The 16,284-nt window shown below is 30.1% G+C and overlaps 2 protein-coding genes across 4 annotated transcripts in view; one reads left to right on the top strand and one right to left on the bottom strand.

Annotated features, from left to right (window-relative positions):
• The window catches only part of LOC148630201 (uridine-cytidine kinase-like 1), a 22,449-nt gene extending 21,718 nt beyond the window's left edge, over positions 1 to 731 (bottom strand). For both annotated transcript variants that reach the window (XM_088562869.1, XM_088562870.1), the window contains exon 1: positions 622 to 731. In XM_088562869.1, coding sequence (XP_088418995.1) covers positions 622 to 677 — 56 coding nt within the window. In that variant the 5' untranslated portion in view covers positions 678 to 731. The remainder of the gene's footprint in view (positions 1 to 621) is intronic.
• LOC148630200 (nucleotide sugar transporter SLC35D2-like) lies at positions 630 to 16,284 on the top strand. 2 transcript variants are annotated; one of them, XM_088563057.1, is made up of 11 exons: positions 630 to 906; positions 2,554 to 2,587; positions 3,677 to 3,763; positions 4,222 to 4,289; positions 5,515 to 5,586; positions 6,215 to 6,283; positions 7,571 to 7,673; positions 9,543 to 9,635; positions 11,073 to 11,219; positions 12,184 to 12,266; positions 12,512 to 16,284. In XM_088563057.1, the coding sequence occupies exons 1-11, from the start codon at positions 788 to 790 to the stop codon at positions 12,624 to 12,626; spliced, it is 990 nt and encodes a 329-aa protein (XP_088419183.1). In that variant the 5' UTR covers positions 630 to 787; the 3' UTR covers positions 12,627 to 16,284. The 2 variants fall into 2 exon arrangements, with proteins under 2 accessions (XP_088419183.1, XP_088419187.1); XM_088563061.1 differs by having other exon boundaries at positions 706 to 906; positions 3,708 to 3,763.

Here is a 16,284-nt window from a genome sequence, read left to right as displayed (position 1 = left end):
TAAAGGGATTTCTATTTTTGATGATTCTTAAAAGCTAGGGAGTTTCTTTTTTAACTTAATCTCAGGCATGCTATTTGGAGTCTCTAGAAAACATGCTTGCATGAAAATGGAAAAAAATTATGTGCTTTATTCATATGCAATGTACATGTACATTTAAGTTTTATTTAATGTCTTTACAAAGTGCTGTAAATAAAAGATGATTCTGAAATATCTTATGTCAAATGCAAATACTACCATACTTTAAAAAATATACCATTAAAATGGTCCTAATTTTCTCATGTGAAAATGACTAAAGCTTTCAAAACCCTGGATAACCCACTATAAGCATTTTTTAAATGATGATAAATTAAGAGAATAAGATTTCTACCATAATGTGTTAAGACATTAATATAAGAACATCAAAAGATCATTAACAAGAAAAATATTGAAGTAAAGGGGTCAAAATCATATCTTTATAACATCAATTCAAAATAGTCATTGGACAATTGCCAAAAGTATCACACGTGAAGATTCTACTTGAAATCAGGAAGGCTAAATAGCGACCAAAGAAGACCAGATATCTCATTTTTAACACATGATATACAACTTCCATGTTTAAAATAATTTAATTAGAATGTATACCTATCGGAAATGCTACTATGTGACGCCTGATTGTCGAATTTAAAAGCACTATCCATTGTTTACGTTCAAATTATTTCTGTGTTATCTACCTTGCTTACCGGATGTTGTCATCCGTTTCCGGTAACTCTAACATCAACATCCCAGCCACCTGTCCCAGCACATCATCATGGGCCTGCCAAATTTTACGAGTTCATCAACGTTTATGAGAATATTTTCTGCACTTTTTTATGGCTTTTCTTCGTTTTTCATTATAGTAGCCAACAAAATCGTGTTGACATCTTACAAGTATGTGAAAAGTAGTGTATTGTATGATTCTAGACTTCTAGTTCTCTCATGACCAACTTTAACACACTGAAGATACTGGTGTCTCTACATATTTGTTCGGTCTATAACACGCTATCTGGTGTCTCAACATGGTTAAGAGACTTTACCTCTGACTGTTACTTAATCTCAAATTACATTTAACTTTATTGATTATGCATCATCATGTTTTTATACCACTGATATCTTTTTGACAAAAGTGAAGGTCTGCATTAAAAATTCAGACAATCACATCCTTACTGCTGACCAGTGATTTTGTTTTGTGTATAAGAAGCCCCAACCTTTTGTTTCTGGGAAAAGTTTGTTGTATTTTCAACAAATTGGGAAAATATTTTCAATGAAGATTGACACCAAAAATACTTTGTTTGATATAGAAGGTGACCATATTTTAATCACAGTGATGAAAAATCAGTTTGTTTTGCAAAACAATATAGCCACTTCATGCCTCAACTCATACTTAACAGATGAAAACTTGCACTGGTAAACTGTTATGGTGAACATATAGGTGGACTAGACATTTTGACTGCAGACTTTTTCATAGATGGACTAGAAATGCTGACTGTACACTTTTTCATGACAGAAATTAATAGTTTCTGCATGACCATTTTCTCATCATCTAATGATTTAATTTCTGAAGTCACTAACTTTCTGATTGGATAAATAAATTTGTCCATCATCTCATAGACCAAATTTTGTTATGTCATCAACCTTTTTAGCTCACCTGGCCGTAGGCCATGCAAGCTTTTTCCATCACTTGGTGCCAATCATTGTCGTTGTCGTTAACAATTTCTTCAAACATCTTCTCCTCTGAAACAACATAGTACTAAATGGATTTGCATGAAACTTTAGATGGTTGTTCCTTAGAGTATTCTGCAAAAAATGACCATTTGGATTTTTGATCTGTTAAAAAAACATGGCTGCCATTTTTAAAAATAGAACATAGGGGTCAAACAACAGATTTTTGCATATATCTCCAAAACCATTAGGTTTAACTGAATCCAGACATGGGTAAAAGTATTTAGCATGATGAGATCGATCTATCACCAAATATTGGTGAAAATCTGTTGACCCACGTTGGAGTTATTGCTTTTTTTTGAATTTTCTTGCTGCTTTGATGTTATTACTTCCAAAAATATTCTCCTCAGAAACTACTCTACAGAACTCAATGAAAGTTGTTATTTTTGTTTCTTATGGTATCTTGAACAAAATGAATGTTTGAATTTTGGATTGGTGAAAAAAGATGGCTGCTGTTACCTAAAATAAAACATAGGGGTCAGACAGTAGTTTTTTGCATATATCTCCAAAACCGTTAGGTTTAGCCAATATCTTGAAAAATTCAATTGATAGAATGAAACTTTCATTTGCTGAAATGATTCTTATTAAAAGTCTACCAAAGTCTTCATGCGGTCAAAATTATCAGACAACTCCTTGTTAGAGTTATTGCCCATAAAAGACAAAAATCTAACCAGGTGAACAATTCAGGATCCTGGGAGCCTCTTGTTTAATGATTTACTCCTTGATTTCAATATTAAAATGAAATTCTACATTGTAAGTCATTAATATGTTTTTCTTTGGATGAAAAAAAATATATGTTATGTTTGTTTTTTTTAGGTTCCCATCATACCAATGCTTAGCTCTTGGACAGGTTGGTGCTTTCATGATTTTAAAATTAAAATAAAAAGTTTTGAAGACACTTGTGGAAAATGTTTACACTCTTTCTGGTGAAAATCAATTAAAACATATATTTCGAGTTTACAACATTAACTGGACATCTTTCCCACATTCTGAATTGTCTACTAATTCACAAATATAATCATGTTTAGATATCCATCATCAGTCACACTACATGTAAGTCTTATGCTGTACAGTGACATGTAATGTTAATAAATTCAATAACTATAACATACATGTAGGTATTCACCTTTGTATTGGTAGTTTGTGCTCAAGACTCCTGCTCTTTCAACTTATTAGAATAAGTGTAGCAATTGAATAATATATGTATCAAAGCAACTGTGAAAAGAAGAATATTTTTTGAAACTGCTATTTACAATTAAACTGTTGGCATTAATTAATTTAGTATTTCTATTTCTCTCCTAAAATATAAGTAAAGACTGTGTTACACTCTATCTTTTCTTATCTTTTAATGTCAAGGCTGAATTCTCCATTTAAGGGTGAGAATAAGAGGCTTTGAACACTTTAATCAACAGGTAGTTTCCAGTCTTTAGTCTAGGAGGTTATGAGTTTGAGTACTGACCAAGAAATGCCAAGGAGTCATTTTTTTTGCGAAATATGCCTGCATATAGGATAGATAAAGTGCCATGTGAGCTATTGTCATCACTTTGTGTCCATTGTTTATAACAATTTTTTAAAACTTCTTTTCCAACACTACTGAACCAATTAGAAAGCAACTTGGCATGAATGTTCCTTGGTGTGTTCTGCATAGAACTGATGTAGAAATTTTTTATCTGTTAAAAAAATGGCCACTGTTACTAAAAATAGAACTTAAGGGTCAGACAGAAGTTTTTCCCATATATCTCCAAAACTATTAGGTTTAACCAAATTCTGACTCGGGTAAAATGTTCAGCATGATCAGATATATCTATGCTGGGTTTTGATGTAAATCTGTTTCTCTCTGAAATTTATGCCAGAAGAAGTAAACTACAACCAATCAGTCACTTTATTTATTTCTTTATTTTCAACTTTCAAGTGAACTAATTTCAAGACTTTTTTTCAGATGTTTACAGGTATTATAGTATTATTTGTAGCAAGACAGTTGAAGATTGTGGATTTTCCCGGATTTAGTACTGATATATTTAGAAAGGTAAACTTATATTGGTCAGCTTAAATCTTGATATGTACTGTATGTATGCAAGCAAAGAATATACATATGAAAATAACTTTCCCTGCATGGTCCACAGAATAAAATGAATGCACCATAAACAAAAGTAAAGAATTAGGTGGAATTGGTTTATTTTTTTTAATTTATTAATAAACATTAGGAGAGTCAATTTAGACAGATTAATTTTGTTTTCTTGAAACCTAACAGTTTATTTGTTTAGTCTATAGGTATGATTTAAATATGTTTTTTTCTTCATTTGATGAAGATCTGCTTTTCGACAACAACAAAAAAAGTATGAAAGTTGTTTTCATGTTGAAGGGAGAAATGAAGAGCCGAGTTTGCAATGAACAGTTTAAAGAGAAATGAAAACTGTCTGCCTTTTCATTATTTTTTTGAAAAAGAATAATCATAATGTGAAAATGTACAAAATTATGTTATAGATATGGCCTTTACCATTGTTTTTCCTCGGGAATCTAGTTCTTGGGCTGGGTGGAACACAGAAACTAAAGTAAGTATGAATTAGTCATTAAGTAGTGGACAGTTTCATTTAAAAAAAATATTGGTAACAGCATTGATATGTTTTAAAATCATTGTGAATATAACATAGTGGGAAATTCCTGTTTTTGTGTGCCCACCTTTCAATTATCCTATGTCGTGTGATGTTTTTTGCATTCTATTATTGTCAAATAGGTTCTTTATAATAATAAATTCTCATGATTTTTTGTTTGTTTTTTACTTTATTAATCTTCAAACAGACATGATTTATAATGCAATGTCTTGTCAGTTCTACTTTATGGTTTCCTCCAAAAAGAGACAGTTGGTATGAACTGATATCTTGGTAAATGGTTACCATCAGTGTATCCACCAGAGCTCGAGATAAATGAGACTAAAGAAACGGCCTGTTCTGCATCTTTTTGGACCTACATCTCGAATTTGACAACAGTGGTCATCTCAGCACTAAGATTAATGATAAAAGAGACAACTTTAATTTTGATATCATAAATTTTCTTACATGTGCAGCAATATCCTTTCATCTCCTGCAAATGGTGTTTATATTTTACAATTGATTCGCTACACTAGAGCAAGTACTAACTACTCTGATTTCCTTGAATGCAATAAATATCTGCATACCAGACTCCTGAATCAGAGATATGAGGAAATGCATCATGAAAGGTCTCTTACCAAATTCTTTTTTAGATATCAGTCCTTGGTTGAAAAATACTAAGTTTCTTCTAAAACAATGAGTGATGATTGTTTTTTGTAAATTGTTCTTTGTGCTGATGTGACCGCTGATTTACCGATTATGACAATAGCATGCAAATGCTTTTTAATCACCACTGGTATAGTCACCCCGCAATGGAACCTAGATTTAACCCACCATTTGTACCAAGTCAAGACCATTGTGGTACCAGCTGCTCTGGTGGTGTAATATCTATTTTGCCTTGACTTGATTATGAAACAATTAGTGTTCGATAATTTTGTTGTTACCCTATTCTTACATTCTATTTAATACAAGGGGGAGGTATATCAAGGGTTTTTTATAAGATGTGCATATTATCCAAATTGCTACAATGTAATAGATGAATAATGTTTTTATCCCTTTTGAAGGAGTGGTAAATTTGAGCTTACTCTCTAAGGTTTTTTAATTTTTTTATAAAGTTGAATTTTATCTTATTTTGATATGTTTTTTATTTTATGGTTAAACAACTTTGTACCTATTTCATTATTTACAGTTTACCGATGTTCATTATTCTGAGAAGATTTACCATACTGTTTACAATGATAGCAGAATATTACATCCTGGGGTAGGTTTTACCTTGATAGCTGAGTATTATTATATAAATAACGTATAGTTAAGAGGGTGATAGAGCAGTTTGTTACCCTGAGAAAATCATTGTCATCTCATGATATAGCCCAGGGTCACAATGTATTGACTGTCCATCCATGCTTTCCATACTTTTTTTTGTAATGCTCCTACCAAATAAATTGTTTTTGGTATGTTGCCTTATTATGAAGAGTTACATATTAAGTTTGACTTTGGTTGATTTTTACACAAGTTTTGGCCCTTGGAATTAGAAAATTTCACTTAATTTAGTTTTCTGATACAATTGCTGGTTTTTTCAGAAGTTACAGTCCTTGAACTTAAAAAATTTCAGTGAATTTATAATTTTCCACACATTTTTTTTTAACGCTTTTGTCAATTGATTTTATCTTTTGTATGTTGTCGTACTATGGGAAATTACAAAAATGTCTTTGGTTCTGGTTGAATGATTTTTACAGAAGTTACGGCCCTTGGACAGAAAATTTCATTGAATTTTAAGTTTTCTGCGCTTTTTTTTTACACGTGGGGACATTGGAACGCTGTTCTTTTATTTCAATACTAAAAGCCACCAGGACTATACAGTTTACTGTGTTTTTCGTAATATATTTCAGAATTAAAGCCACCAGAACTGTACAGTTTACTGTGTTTCTTATGATATTTGGTGCAGTTGTAGCAGCTAGGTACTTATACAGTAGTTTTTATACACCCGTGTTTCAAAATGGGGCATACTATGGTATACAGATGACCATCCATCCATTTGTCGGTCAGTCTATTATACTTATTTACACAATATTTTAAAAATGTCTGCTCTTGATTTTAGAGACTTTTGGAAATTTTTTCTTTCTATTGACGTGAGCTCCCTTTTGATGTTTATCAATTTCCAACTTTTTGGTTTTTCTACGCCCGTCTAAGACGGCATGTATTATGGTATACCATTGTCCGTCCATCCGTCGCCAACACTTTGGACAATAACTCAAAAGCACTTTCACCAACTTTCATGAAAGTTTGGTGAATTGTTCATATCTATAGACATAAGCTCCCTTTCGATTTTAATACATTTCAGATTTATTGTTTCCATGTTATTAATTTTTATACTTTAAAAAGTAGGATTTTCAAGTTTTCGAACAATAACTCAAAAACACTTTCACCTACTTTCATGTAACTTTGGTGAATTGTTCATATCTATCGATGTAAGCTCCCTTCCAATTTGTATAAATGTCAAATTTTATGTTTCTTTGTTATGAAGTTTTACTCTTTAAAAAAAGGCAGAAATGGCCAAGGAAATTTATTTGTTGGAAAATTGTTGAGAACGGACCATTCGTTATGATAGTGCCAATTTTTTTGTGCATTTTTTATTTACTTTTTTTTTAAGTATTTGACAGAGCTCACAGTATTTCATACAACTTCTAAAAGAGCACAAGGACAAGTTAAAAGGGCAATGGGCATATCATGCACTTTAAAGCGCAGCTCTTTCTAAAATTATGAGACTTTGTAAGTGTTTGTTAAAAGATGGAGAGATTTTCTGTTTTTGGAGTATTACTCAAAAACCCTTGCAGCAATGTCAATGAAAATTTGGTAAATTGCAAATGTCATTTATTCCATATTAGTAAGTTACTGTAGAGTTTCGTGTACATTATCAAGTGTTTCCATTTGTGTCACTTATGACGAGAAGAACACCAGTCTTATAGGTCTTGACAGAAATTATCATTAATATTACATTGTACATTATAAGAAAGTATCACCATTCAATAAATCCCACTTCAGTTAAATGGAATGAGTTATAATTATTGTGTGTGCAAACTGGGCATATTAATATATTCTTTCATGTAAAAGTATTTATGTGCTGTTTTAAAGGGATTTTTTGTGCATAGCAGACAAGAACTATCAATGAAAGTGGAAATGTTTTCTGTAGCCATGAAGTAGTTATTGAGTACCTGCTTATTTAATTCTTAATGTTGTATTTTCAGTAATGACTTAACCTTTGACCTCATTGGATATGTGTTTATCATACTGAATGATTTTTGTACATCAGCTAATGGCGTGTATACCAAACAGAAACTAGAAACCAAAGTGAGTAGGATACAGATGAAATGGGGTTTTTTTTTTTTTTTTTTTTTGTTTTGTTTTGTTTTTTTTTTTTATTTGTACCTTATTATTTTACCAGGTTTCATTCTTAACTCAATTGATATTTTTCAATATTTCTTCATCAATTTATAAATACTTGAATATATATTTTTCTCTATGTTTTTCAAGTTATAAGTACATGTATTATGACAAAATTTCTATTTTTTTACATTATGCAAGAATTTCTGTTCTGGCATGTTTCAATAGTGATCAGTACATCTTGGATAAATTGTATTTTTATTGTCCAAAGTACATATTTTTTCTGATCACTTTAAATCTATAGACTTAAAACAAACTTCATGATAAATAGGATAATTAATTGTAAATAGTGAATAACCAAAATATGATCAAACTACCAAAGAATATTAAGATTCAATGAGTGACTGGAACTTGTACCATGCAAGATTAAAAATCTATGAAAGTATTTTCAACACACATAATTTTATTTTGGTTATATTTGTTTCTATTACTTTTGAATTACATATACATCTTTGTAATTTTTTCTTAGTGCTTCATTATAATTTTATTTAACACACTGCTTTTTACAAAATTTTCAGGGTAGAAAAGTAAGTTTGCAATGTATATCAAAAATAGTTTGTGAACATGTTGCCAAAAGCTGTGTTCCTGAACAAATCTAGAGTCTAGAGCATGTTCACTAACAAACTTTTACAAGTTACAGTACATGTGGTTATTACATACTGTTGAAAGTCTGCCCCAAAAAACATTGTTTTTCATGCCAACAAAAGATAATTTAAATCAACAGCAGAATTTATAGAAAAATTGACTGTCCTTGGAAAGTGATATTTACATTGATAATGCCCTTGCCTGCCACTTTAAGCATTATCAATGTTTCAGGCAATATTACTGTCCCTTGATTTATTATATTAATGTGTATAAGTAACTATTGTAAGATTGACATGTTCTCTTCAGCCAAGACTTTGACGTCATTAATTTTGATTGGTCCACAGTCTGACATTGAAATAATACAACATTAAAGTGCATTTTGAAAAAGTCAAATATATTTCTAATTAAGTTTGCAAGATGCCTGAAAAAGGTGAACCATTTAATATATTTTTTTTTTAGTTTTTGATTTGTAATCTTCCTTAATAGAGGACTTCCATTTTCTTTTGGGTTTTTTTGCATGTCAATGAATATATAAACTACTGTCCCTTTTTACATGTGTAGAATATTGTTACACTAGATGTGTTATCGTATTCATCTGATTTAGTTCTATAAATCGATGCTAGAATATTGATCTAGTTATATAAATCAATGCTAGAATAATAACGTATTTGGAATATATATATATTATGATGGTAATATTTCTCTTTTAATACATGTAATATGAAAAAAATGCAAAATGAAAAAGGAGGTTTTTGCAAGCACAGACAACAGCTCTTATAAGTGTTATAATGTTTTACCTGTAAGTCCATGGTAATATGTATATAAGGATTTTTGTTATTTTGAATCTTAACTATTTGAATGATGAACATAGGAAGGTGTTCCTTTTCTGTTTGGCTTAAGTTTCATGCATTGAAGCTTTATTCTATGTAAGTGATATCAACTTCAGTCTTGAATGTAAAAATGTACTGAACAATATGAATTATCTGAAGTGATTCTGCAATTTTGTGGCAAGGTTCTGTCAATCACAGTGACACTATCACAAAGAATGTGTGATTTGTTGAAGATTTAATGTGATTTATACTTCAAAACAAGGCTTTGGCTAATTGTACATAGTATCAATTAATTTTATAATGGCATTTTTTATTTGTTATTTTGTTTTCCTCAATCCTAACTTCTTATCTCTACTTTCAGGATTTAGGAAAATATGGTTTACTGTTCTATAACTCCTTGTTCATGTTCTTACCAGTGGTTGTGCTGGCATTCTATATGGGAGAAATAGATAGAGTAAGTACCATGCTAATCAATACCATGGGGCTATTAACTAGTTATGATAGTACATACATACAGTACATACATACATACATAAATATAAATGTATAAATGATTATTTGATATTCTGATTGGTCAAGCTACTGTAAACCATAGGTAATCAAAACAACCTAAAGGCTTCAATGTCATACACTTTCAACAGAAATCTGAGAATTTCAATTTTGTCACAAATTTTCTCTGAATTTATTGAGTTATAAACTATTCACAAACTTTGCTTAAGCATCCTATTGAATTGAAGTCTAGAAATTCAGAGAAAACAGCATTCAATACTGTATTTTTAACTAATAGAACCTTAGAAGTCCAATTACCGAAAAATTTAGTAGTAGAACTTCACTTTATCAAACAGATTATTCTTCTTTTATGTGAAGAAATAAACTCTAAGTGAACTTAAAATTGATTAAATGTATATAAGGCCTCCAGATTACACATTTTAATAGACAGTAATGAACTGGTTCTATATTTTAATGTGTCAGAGTTTAGACTGTTTGTTGATTGTAGTCATAAGTTTTTTTTTATCAATTGTCATAGATGTCAAGAATATCCAGGTTCTGACTGGTTGTGGTGTATCCATCTGCATCATAAAAATTGATATGTTCAACATGTCATAGTTTTCCATTCCTCGTTTGTCTACCCCGGACTTGACTTTTTATGAGCAGCTTGGCGGGTGTTTGTAGAAAAGCAGAGGACACTTACCCTACCGATGCACCTGGTCCATGCTCCTACTTTTTAGTGGAGTCCAAGTTACTCATTTACTTTTGTTACTTTGTATGTATTATTATAGTTACTTTGTTTTTTGTTGTATTTGTCTGTTTTCCATATCTGGTATTTGTCCTTGGATTACATTATTTTGATTTCCACTAGAATCTTGGTTCCCTTAATTACTCTCTTTGGTCATATCAATGTAGATATTACTTAATATTTAATAAAAAATGTGTGTAATTTGACAACAAAGTGTGTTTTTGCTGTTCATCTTTGCAAAACATGGGACCATTAGTGCAAAATGGAGTCCAAATGTGTAAGTTCTGCCAAATTTGTGAAAAGCACTTTATTTCATTACATTTATCTGGAAAGAGTTATTGGCCACATGCATTTACAACTGATATATTCCAGTTTTAAAATCCTGTTATATCATGACCATTTTTTGACGAAAAAATTAATTTGTTAAAGCATGTGGCCAATATGTCCAGATAGAAAAACCTCCTGAAACTTTCAAATTTTGTAATAATCCATAATCAAGTCAAGTCCAAAATAGATATTACACCACAAGAGCAGCTGATAAAAAGTATCCTTTTAAAACTTATCATTCTTTTTTTTTTTCTAAAAAACAAGTTAAAACGATGTACATCCTTTTCAGGTGCACCATATGTACATGTAGATTGTATCTTATTTCAGGGTTTAGCTTATGAAGACTGGAAGTCAATAGGATTTTTAAGTCAGTTTTTATTGTCCTGTTTTATGGGTTTTATTCTGAACTACTCCATTGTTCTATGCACACAACATAATTCTGCTTTGACCACTAATATAGTAGGGGTTTTAAAGGTAAGTTCTTTTCAGAATAAGTGTATATTTTTAAAAGTGGAATTGCAGGTAAACTTTTAGACTGTATTAGTGCTTCAGTTCCAATGAAATCTCAATGATCTTGTTTTTTTCTGTAAACTGATGTTCTGTAGTTAGTAAGTGAAACGTGTATATCTGAAATGATATTTATTTTATTACTTTATGCAATGTTTAAATGGGTTTGCTCCATCTTATTCAGCAAATAAAATAAAATTTCTAATCTAAATCCATACCATTCAAGAAATGCCATAAACAATGCTCTTTTTTATTCCTAAACCTAAGACATAACTATTCAGACATACTTTTGTTTACGCTCTTTTTTTTATTCCTAAACCTAAGACAGAACTATTCAGACATGCTTTTGTTTACTTTGGCCCATCTCATTGGAATACCTTCCCAAATGAAATAAGAAGTGCAAAAAGAATAAATCTTTTTAAGCAGAAATTAAAAATCTTCCTAATGGAACGACAGGCAAAAGAATAATTCAGCTGTGTTTACATGTACTATAGTGTAGAATGATAACTTTTTTTGCAAGCATTTATGTATTTTTTATGAGTACTCATTTTGTGGCATTGAAATTAACCTTATATTTTTGTTCTTGAAGTAAAATATTATTATTATTAATAATATGCTTTATAGAAACCTTTTTATAAAGGACTTTCATTAATTAGAGTTTGTTTACTTACAGAAATTGCTAGTAACCTATTTGTTTACTCACAAAATTCATTGTACCCCCACTCAACTTCTTTCCAAATTTTGTCCCACAAAAAATTCATCTGTCAATGAAAGGATTGATTTCAAATCTGGTGCTTGGCTATATGTGGATTGGGTATTTGAAGTAAGTGAATTTGGGTGCTATTTGTTATCAACTTCCTGTATAGCAGATTTATACCTAGCATGATTACATGTGCAACTTCATGATAATAATCTCTTTGTTTACTTACAGAACTTATTAGTGACCTATATAGGAATGTTCTTAGGAGGAGATTATACGTTCAGTTGGATCAACTTTATAGGAATCAATATCAGGTAACTACAATCCTCACTTAAATTACATCTAGAAAAATTAATAAATGTATAAATCAGGGAGAACCATAGTTTTTCATGGAGTCTGGCCATCTAAATTAATGACTCCTTAAAGGATCTTTATATCATGTGATGTGTAAAGTATTTTATCATTAAGATGGGATTTCCCACTATAAAGTGTATTACAATTTTGTCTACATCACTTAAGAGTGAACAAAGATGTGTTAAGTAATATCACTATATTTCAGTGTGTCAGGAAGTTTAGTGTACAGTTATGTCACATTCAGAACAGCTAACAAAAAACCTAAGGATGTGACATCTGGTGAAGAACCAGAGAAAAATCCAGCAGTACAGTCAGCTTAATATAAAGGGCTTATATAGAATTGTGGGATGCATATAATGCAAAGTTTGGGCAGTTCTAAACTGGTAATGTTTTAAAGGGAATAGGAACCCTTTTCAACATGTGGGGTATTATTGATAGTCTTTACATAATACAAGAAGAATCTGAAGTTCATTTTCCTATATTGTACTTAATTACTTAATTAGGGAGGATAATTGCTATAAATCTATGGTTACAGGTCTCACTCACCACTTCTAACGTTTCCATTACTTTACATGTTAAAAAAGTAATTTTCAAAGTTTCACTGTGAATTCCCAGGACAAATGACATCTTAAAGTTGCATACCGTTGCAAAGCTTGGAAAATAAGGCTTCCAAAATCATTATGCTAATGGTATGATGATTGTAGAAATTCTTCACAAAATTTACTTGAATAAATAATACTAAAAATCCTCATTTTTACCTGTTCTGCTAACTGACAGCATGGAGGCAAATTACTCGCACATGTAAACAATATTCATACACTTTTCTAGTTAATTACATATATGATTTTAAAGTACACATTCTCAGCTTTATTTTGACTACTTTTAATCATAATACACACAAATAATGCACTTACAATGCATATGTCTAGGTTCAGTGTGTTTTTAGTACTACATAGGGGGGTGGCCATTTGACCCGGAAGTGGTTAGTGAGACCACAGGTGGCAACCATCTTTGCTATAATCTCCCTTACTGCCAAATTACCAGATGGCAGCACTAATTATGATGTAAATGTGGCACTTAATCTGATGTAGTATTAAATAAACAACCCTAGAACTGTGAAGAATGTACAGTTTGTCACAAGTAGAAAATCATGAAAGTAGTTGTGAAAATTTATTTTACTTGCGAGTGAAGTTTACATTTCTGTTAAATGGAATATACACGAATAATTATGGAACAAAAAGGACATATATTTATTTTTTTTTTAATTTAAGTCATTGACACTGCTGATGTATTATTTTTTTCTATACATTACTCAATTTTGCAAAACAAATATTTTTGTTTCTCTTAATTTTAGAGACCATTCGATCAATTGAATTGAAAACAAAATCAAAAGTTATTAAAAAAAAAAGATTTTGAAAGACTTTTTTTTACAGATTAAAGTAGTTAACATTCTTGAATTTGAAATTTCATGCAATGCAAACAAAGAGCAAATAAAACTCTTTTATTATTTTTCTTCTTTTTTTCTCATTTTTTGTTTTTGTTATAAACAGCCAATAAAAGTGTAATATTATTTACATCTAATTTTTGTCTGATGACCTGCTGTGCTGTCTCAAATTATGATTTTGAATTTTTAAAAACTGTTTTCAATTCTCAGTTTTTATTTATTTTACACCTAATGTTGAATTTTGTTAAAAAAAACAATTTCAAGTTTCGATATTTTTCATAATACAATTGTTTTGAATTATATTTTCTACTTCACACACGTTTTGTTTCTTGTGTGACCACATGATAAGATATAGTATTACTTGATCAGATTAGTGCCACAGATACCTCATAATCATGATGCATGCTGGGAAAAAATGTCAGCCTATTGTGTTAGTGTTTATCACTTAATTAAGGCTAATTAGTGAGGCTTTGAAATAAAAAAAAACACATTTATTTTTGCATGTTTACATAGATACTGTTAAATAAGAGTAAAACTCTTATTCCATTTTAAGATGGCTGTTTGTTTTGTGTAGTCTGGGCAATTGATTGCTGTAGTTCAGTTGATTGGCAATGTAAAACATACAATGTATTTTTTCATCAAGTGCTTGCATGTATTTATGGTATAAAAAATTATCTTTCTTATATAATTATTAGACCAGATTTACAAGGTTTTTTTTTTCAAATCTGGAATTTACCATTTCAATTCTTTTTTTTAACATATTTTTACTCCTAATTTCATCAATTTCCACATTTTTGGGTTGGCTCTGAATTATACTTACTTTTTATTTTTACACCATTTTTCATATATACAATGTTGAGAGTAGCAAAATATTACAAGATACCGTTGGTTTTAAATATTATATGGTATTTTCCTAAACAAACTTTGTGAGTGATATATTTTATGGTACTAAATGGTTATGCAAAGTTATAAGAAAAATTATTTGTTATGTTTCCAAGTTATTATCTGTAAACCACTAGGACATATACCTGTCATTTAAAAATTGATACTGTATTAAATATCCCTTGTTTGTGATTTCCAGATGATAACACAGGATAAAATTCACTCTGTAAAGTATAAATAAATTTAATTTTCAACACAATATACTTATTTGCCCACAGTGTGGTATTTAATTCCCATATTTAGAGTTTGTGATTTAAGTCTTGGATGTGATTTGGTGAGTTATTTAAGGCAGATTTGTTTTCCATTAAAAGATACAAGCTACTGGAGAAGCACTTTTTTACTAGGGAAGCCACCCATAGAAATTCCATTGATGTTTTGTATTAAATTTTATATTTTGTCAAGAGACCTGATCACTTACCAATATACAAAAGAATAAAAGTGCCCTCTCCCTTCCCTCATATGTTTTACTGGAACAGCCCTCATTGACAATCTATAAAATAAGAGACGGAGTAGTTATTGAACGACTATACCTCTATACCTCATGTTATGTGGTTTGCTTGTTTTAGGATATTTACAATTGATTATATATAGATTTTCTTTCAGTTTATAAGATTTCTCCACTCGAGATTTCAACCCATGAGCTTCAGCTTTAATCATGTGCATTTTTAATCACCAGCTTAAAATGGGAGAAGTAAGAATAATCATGTAGAGTTATAAAATTATTTCCTGAATTTTTGAATCTCTGTATGTATATTTTTATATATGATTTTTCTTCGGTTCCTCCATGATATTAACATACATGTACTTGGATGAAGAGAGACCTCTTACAATATACACAGTATTTTTTATTTTTTTTTTTAAATCTATTGTGAAGGTAAAAATATTGACCTTAATCTGACTACAATATATCTTTTTTTTTTTTTGTATTTAAAAAGAAACTTTTTGTTAGGCCTATTTTCACTGTCCATCCAAACTAAAAACAAGTTCTTAATTTAAAAATTGACATGTCCAGAACAAGGAACATTATATTGCCATATTAGTACATGTATTATATAGTCCCTGTCAGGACCTATGTATGCCAGTAACCTGATTACATTTTCCCAATTGGTTGTTATTTATGTTACAGTAAGTTCTTTCATTCTGTACCATATTTACTGTAAAGTGTAAGTGATAATTTTCATGTTTTTTTTTCTTATGACCAACTTACAAGTCTATTTATTAAGATGTATAGAAATCCATTTAAATCATTTGTAATTTGTTGGGGCTTTTTCAAAGTTCTTGTGTTATATTTATGTATTTGAACAAATAATAAATAGAACAACAATTCCATAGTAATGGTGAACAAGAGTGCAATATAATGCAATCTAAAACAAATTGTAACATATATCTGATGTCTTGACTTGTAGGTTTTTTGTTTACTGTAAATTCTTTCTCATCTTATGGAATATATTGTGTACTGGTACACTAGTGATAAAATTGATGTATGTGAGGTTTGGAACACCATTTGTATTTTGTTTTTGAGATTATTGTTAGTTTTAATTGTTAAATCTGTATATTTTTATAATAAATTGAGGGATATTATTTTTTTCAAA

The sequence above is a fragment of the Perna viridis genome, chromosome 1 (assembly GCF_037379345.1).
Source record: "Perna viridis isolate PV_CMFRI_1.1 ecotype Kerala chromosome 1, ASM3737934v1, whole genome shotgun sequence".
NCBI lineage: Eukaryota > Metazoa > Mollusca > Bivalvia > Mytilida > Mytilidae > Perna > Perna viridis.
This window is presented reverse-complemented; position numbering and strand designations above follow the sequence as displayed.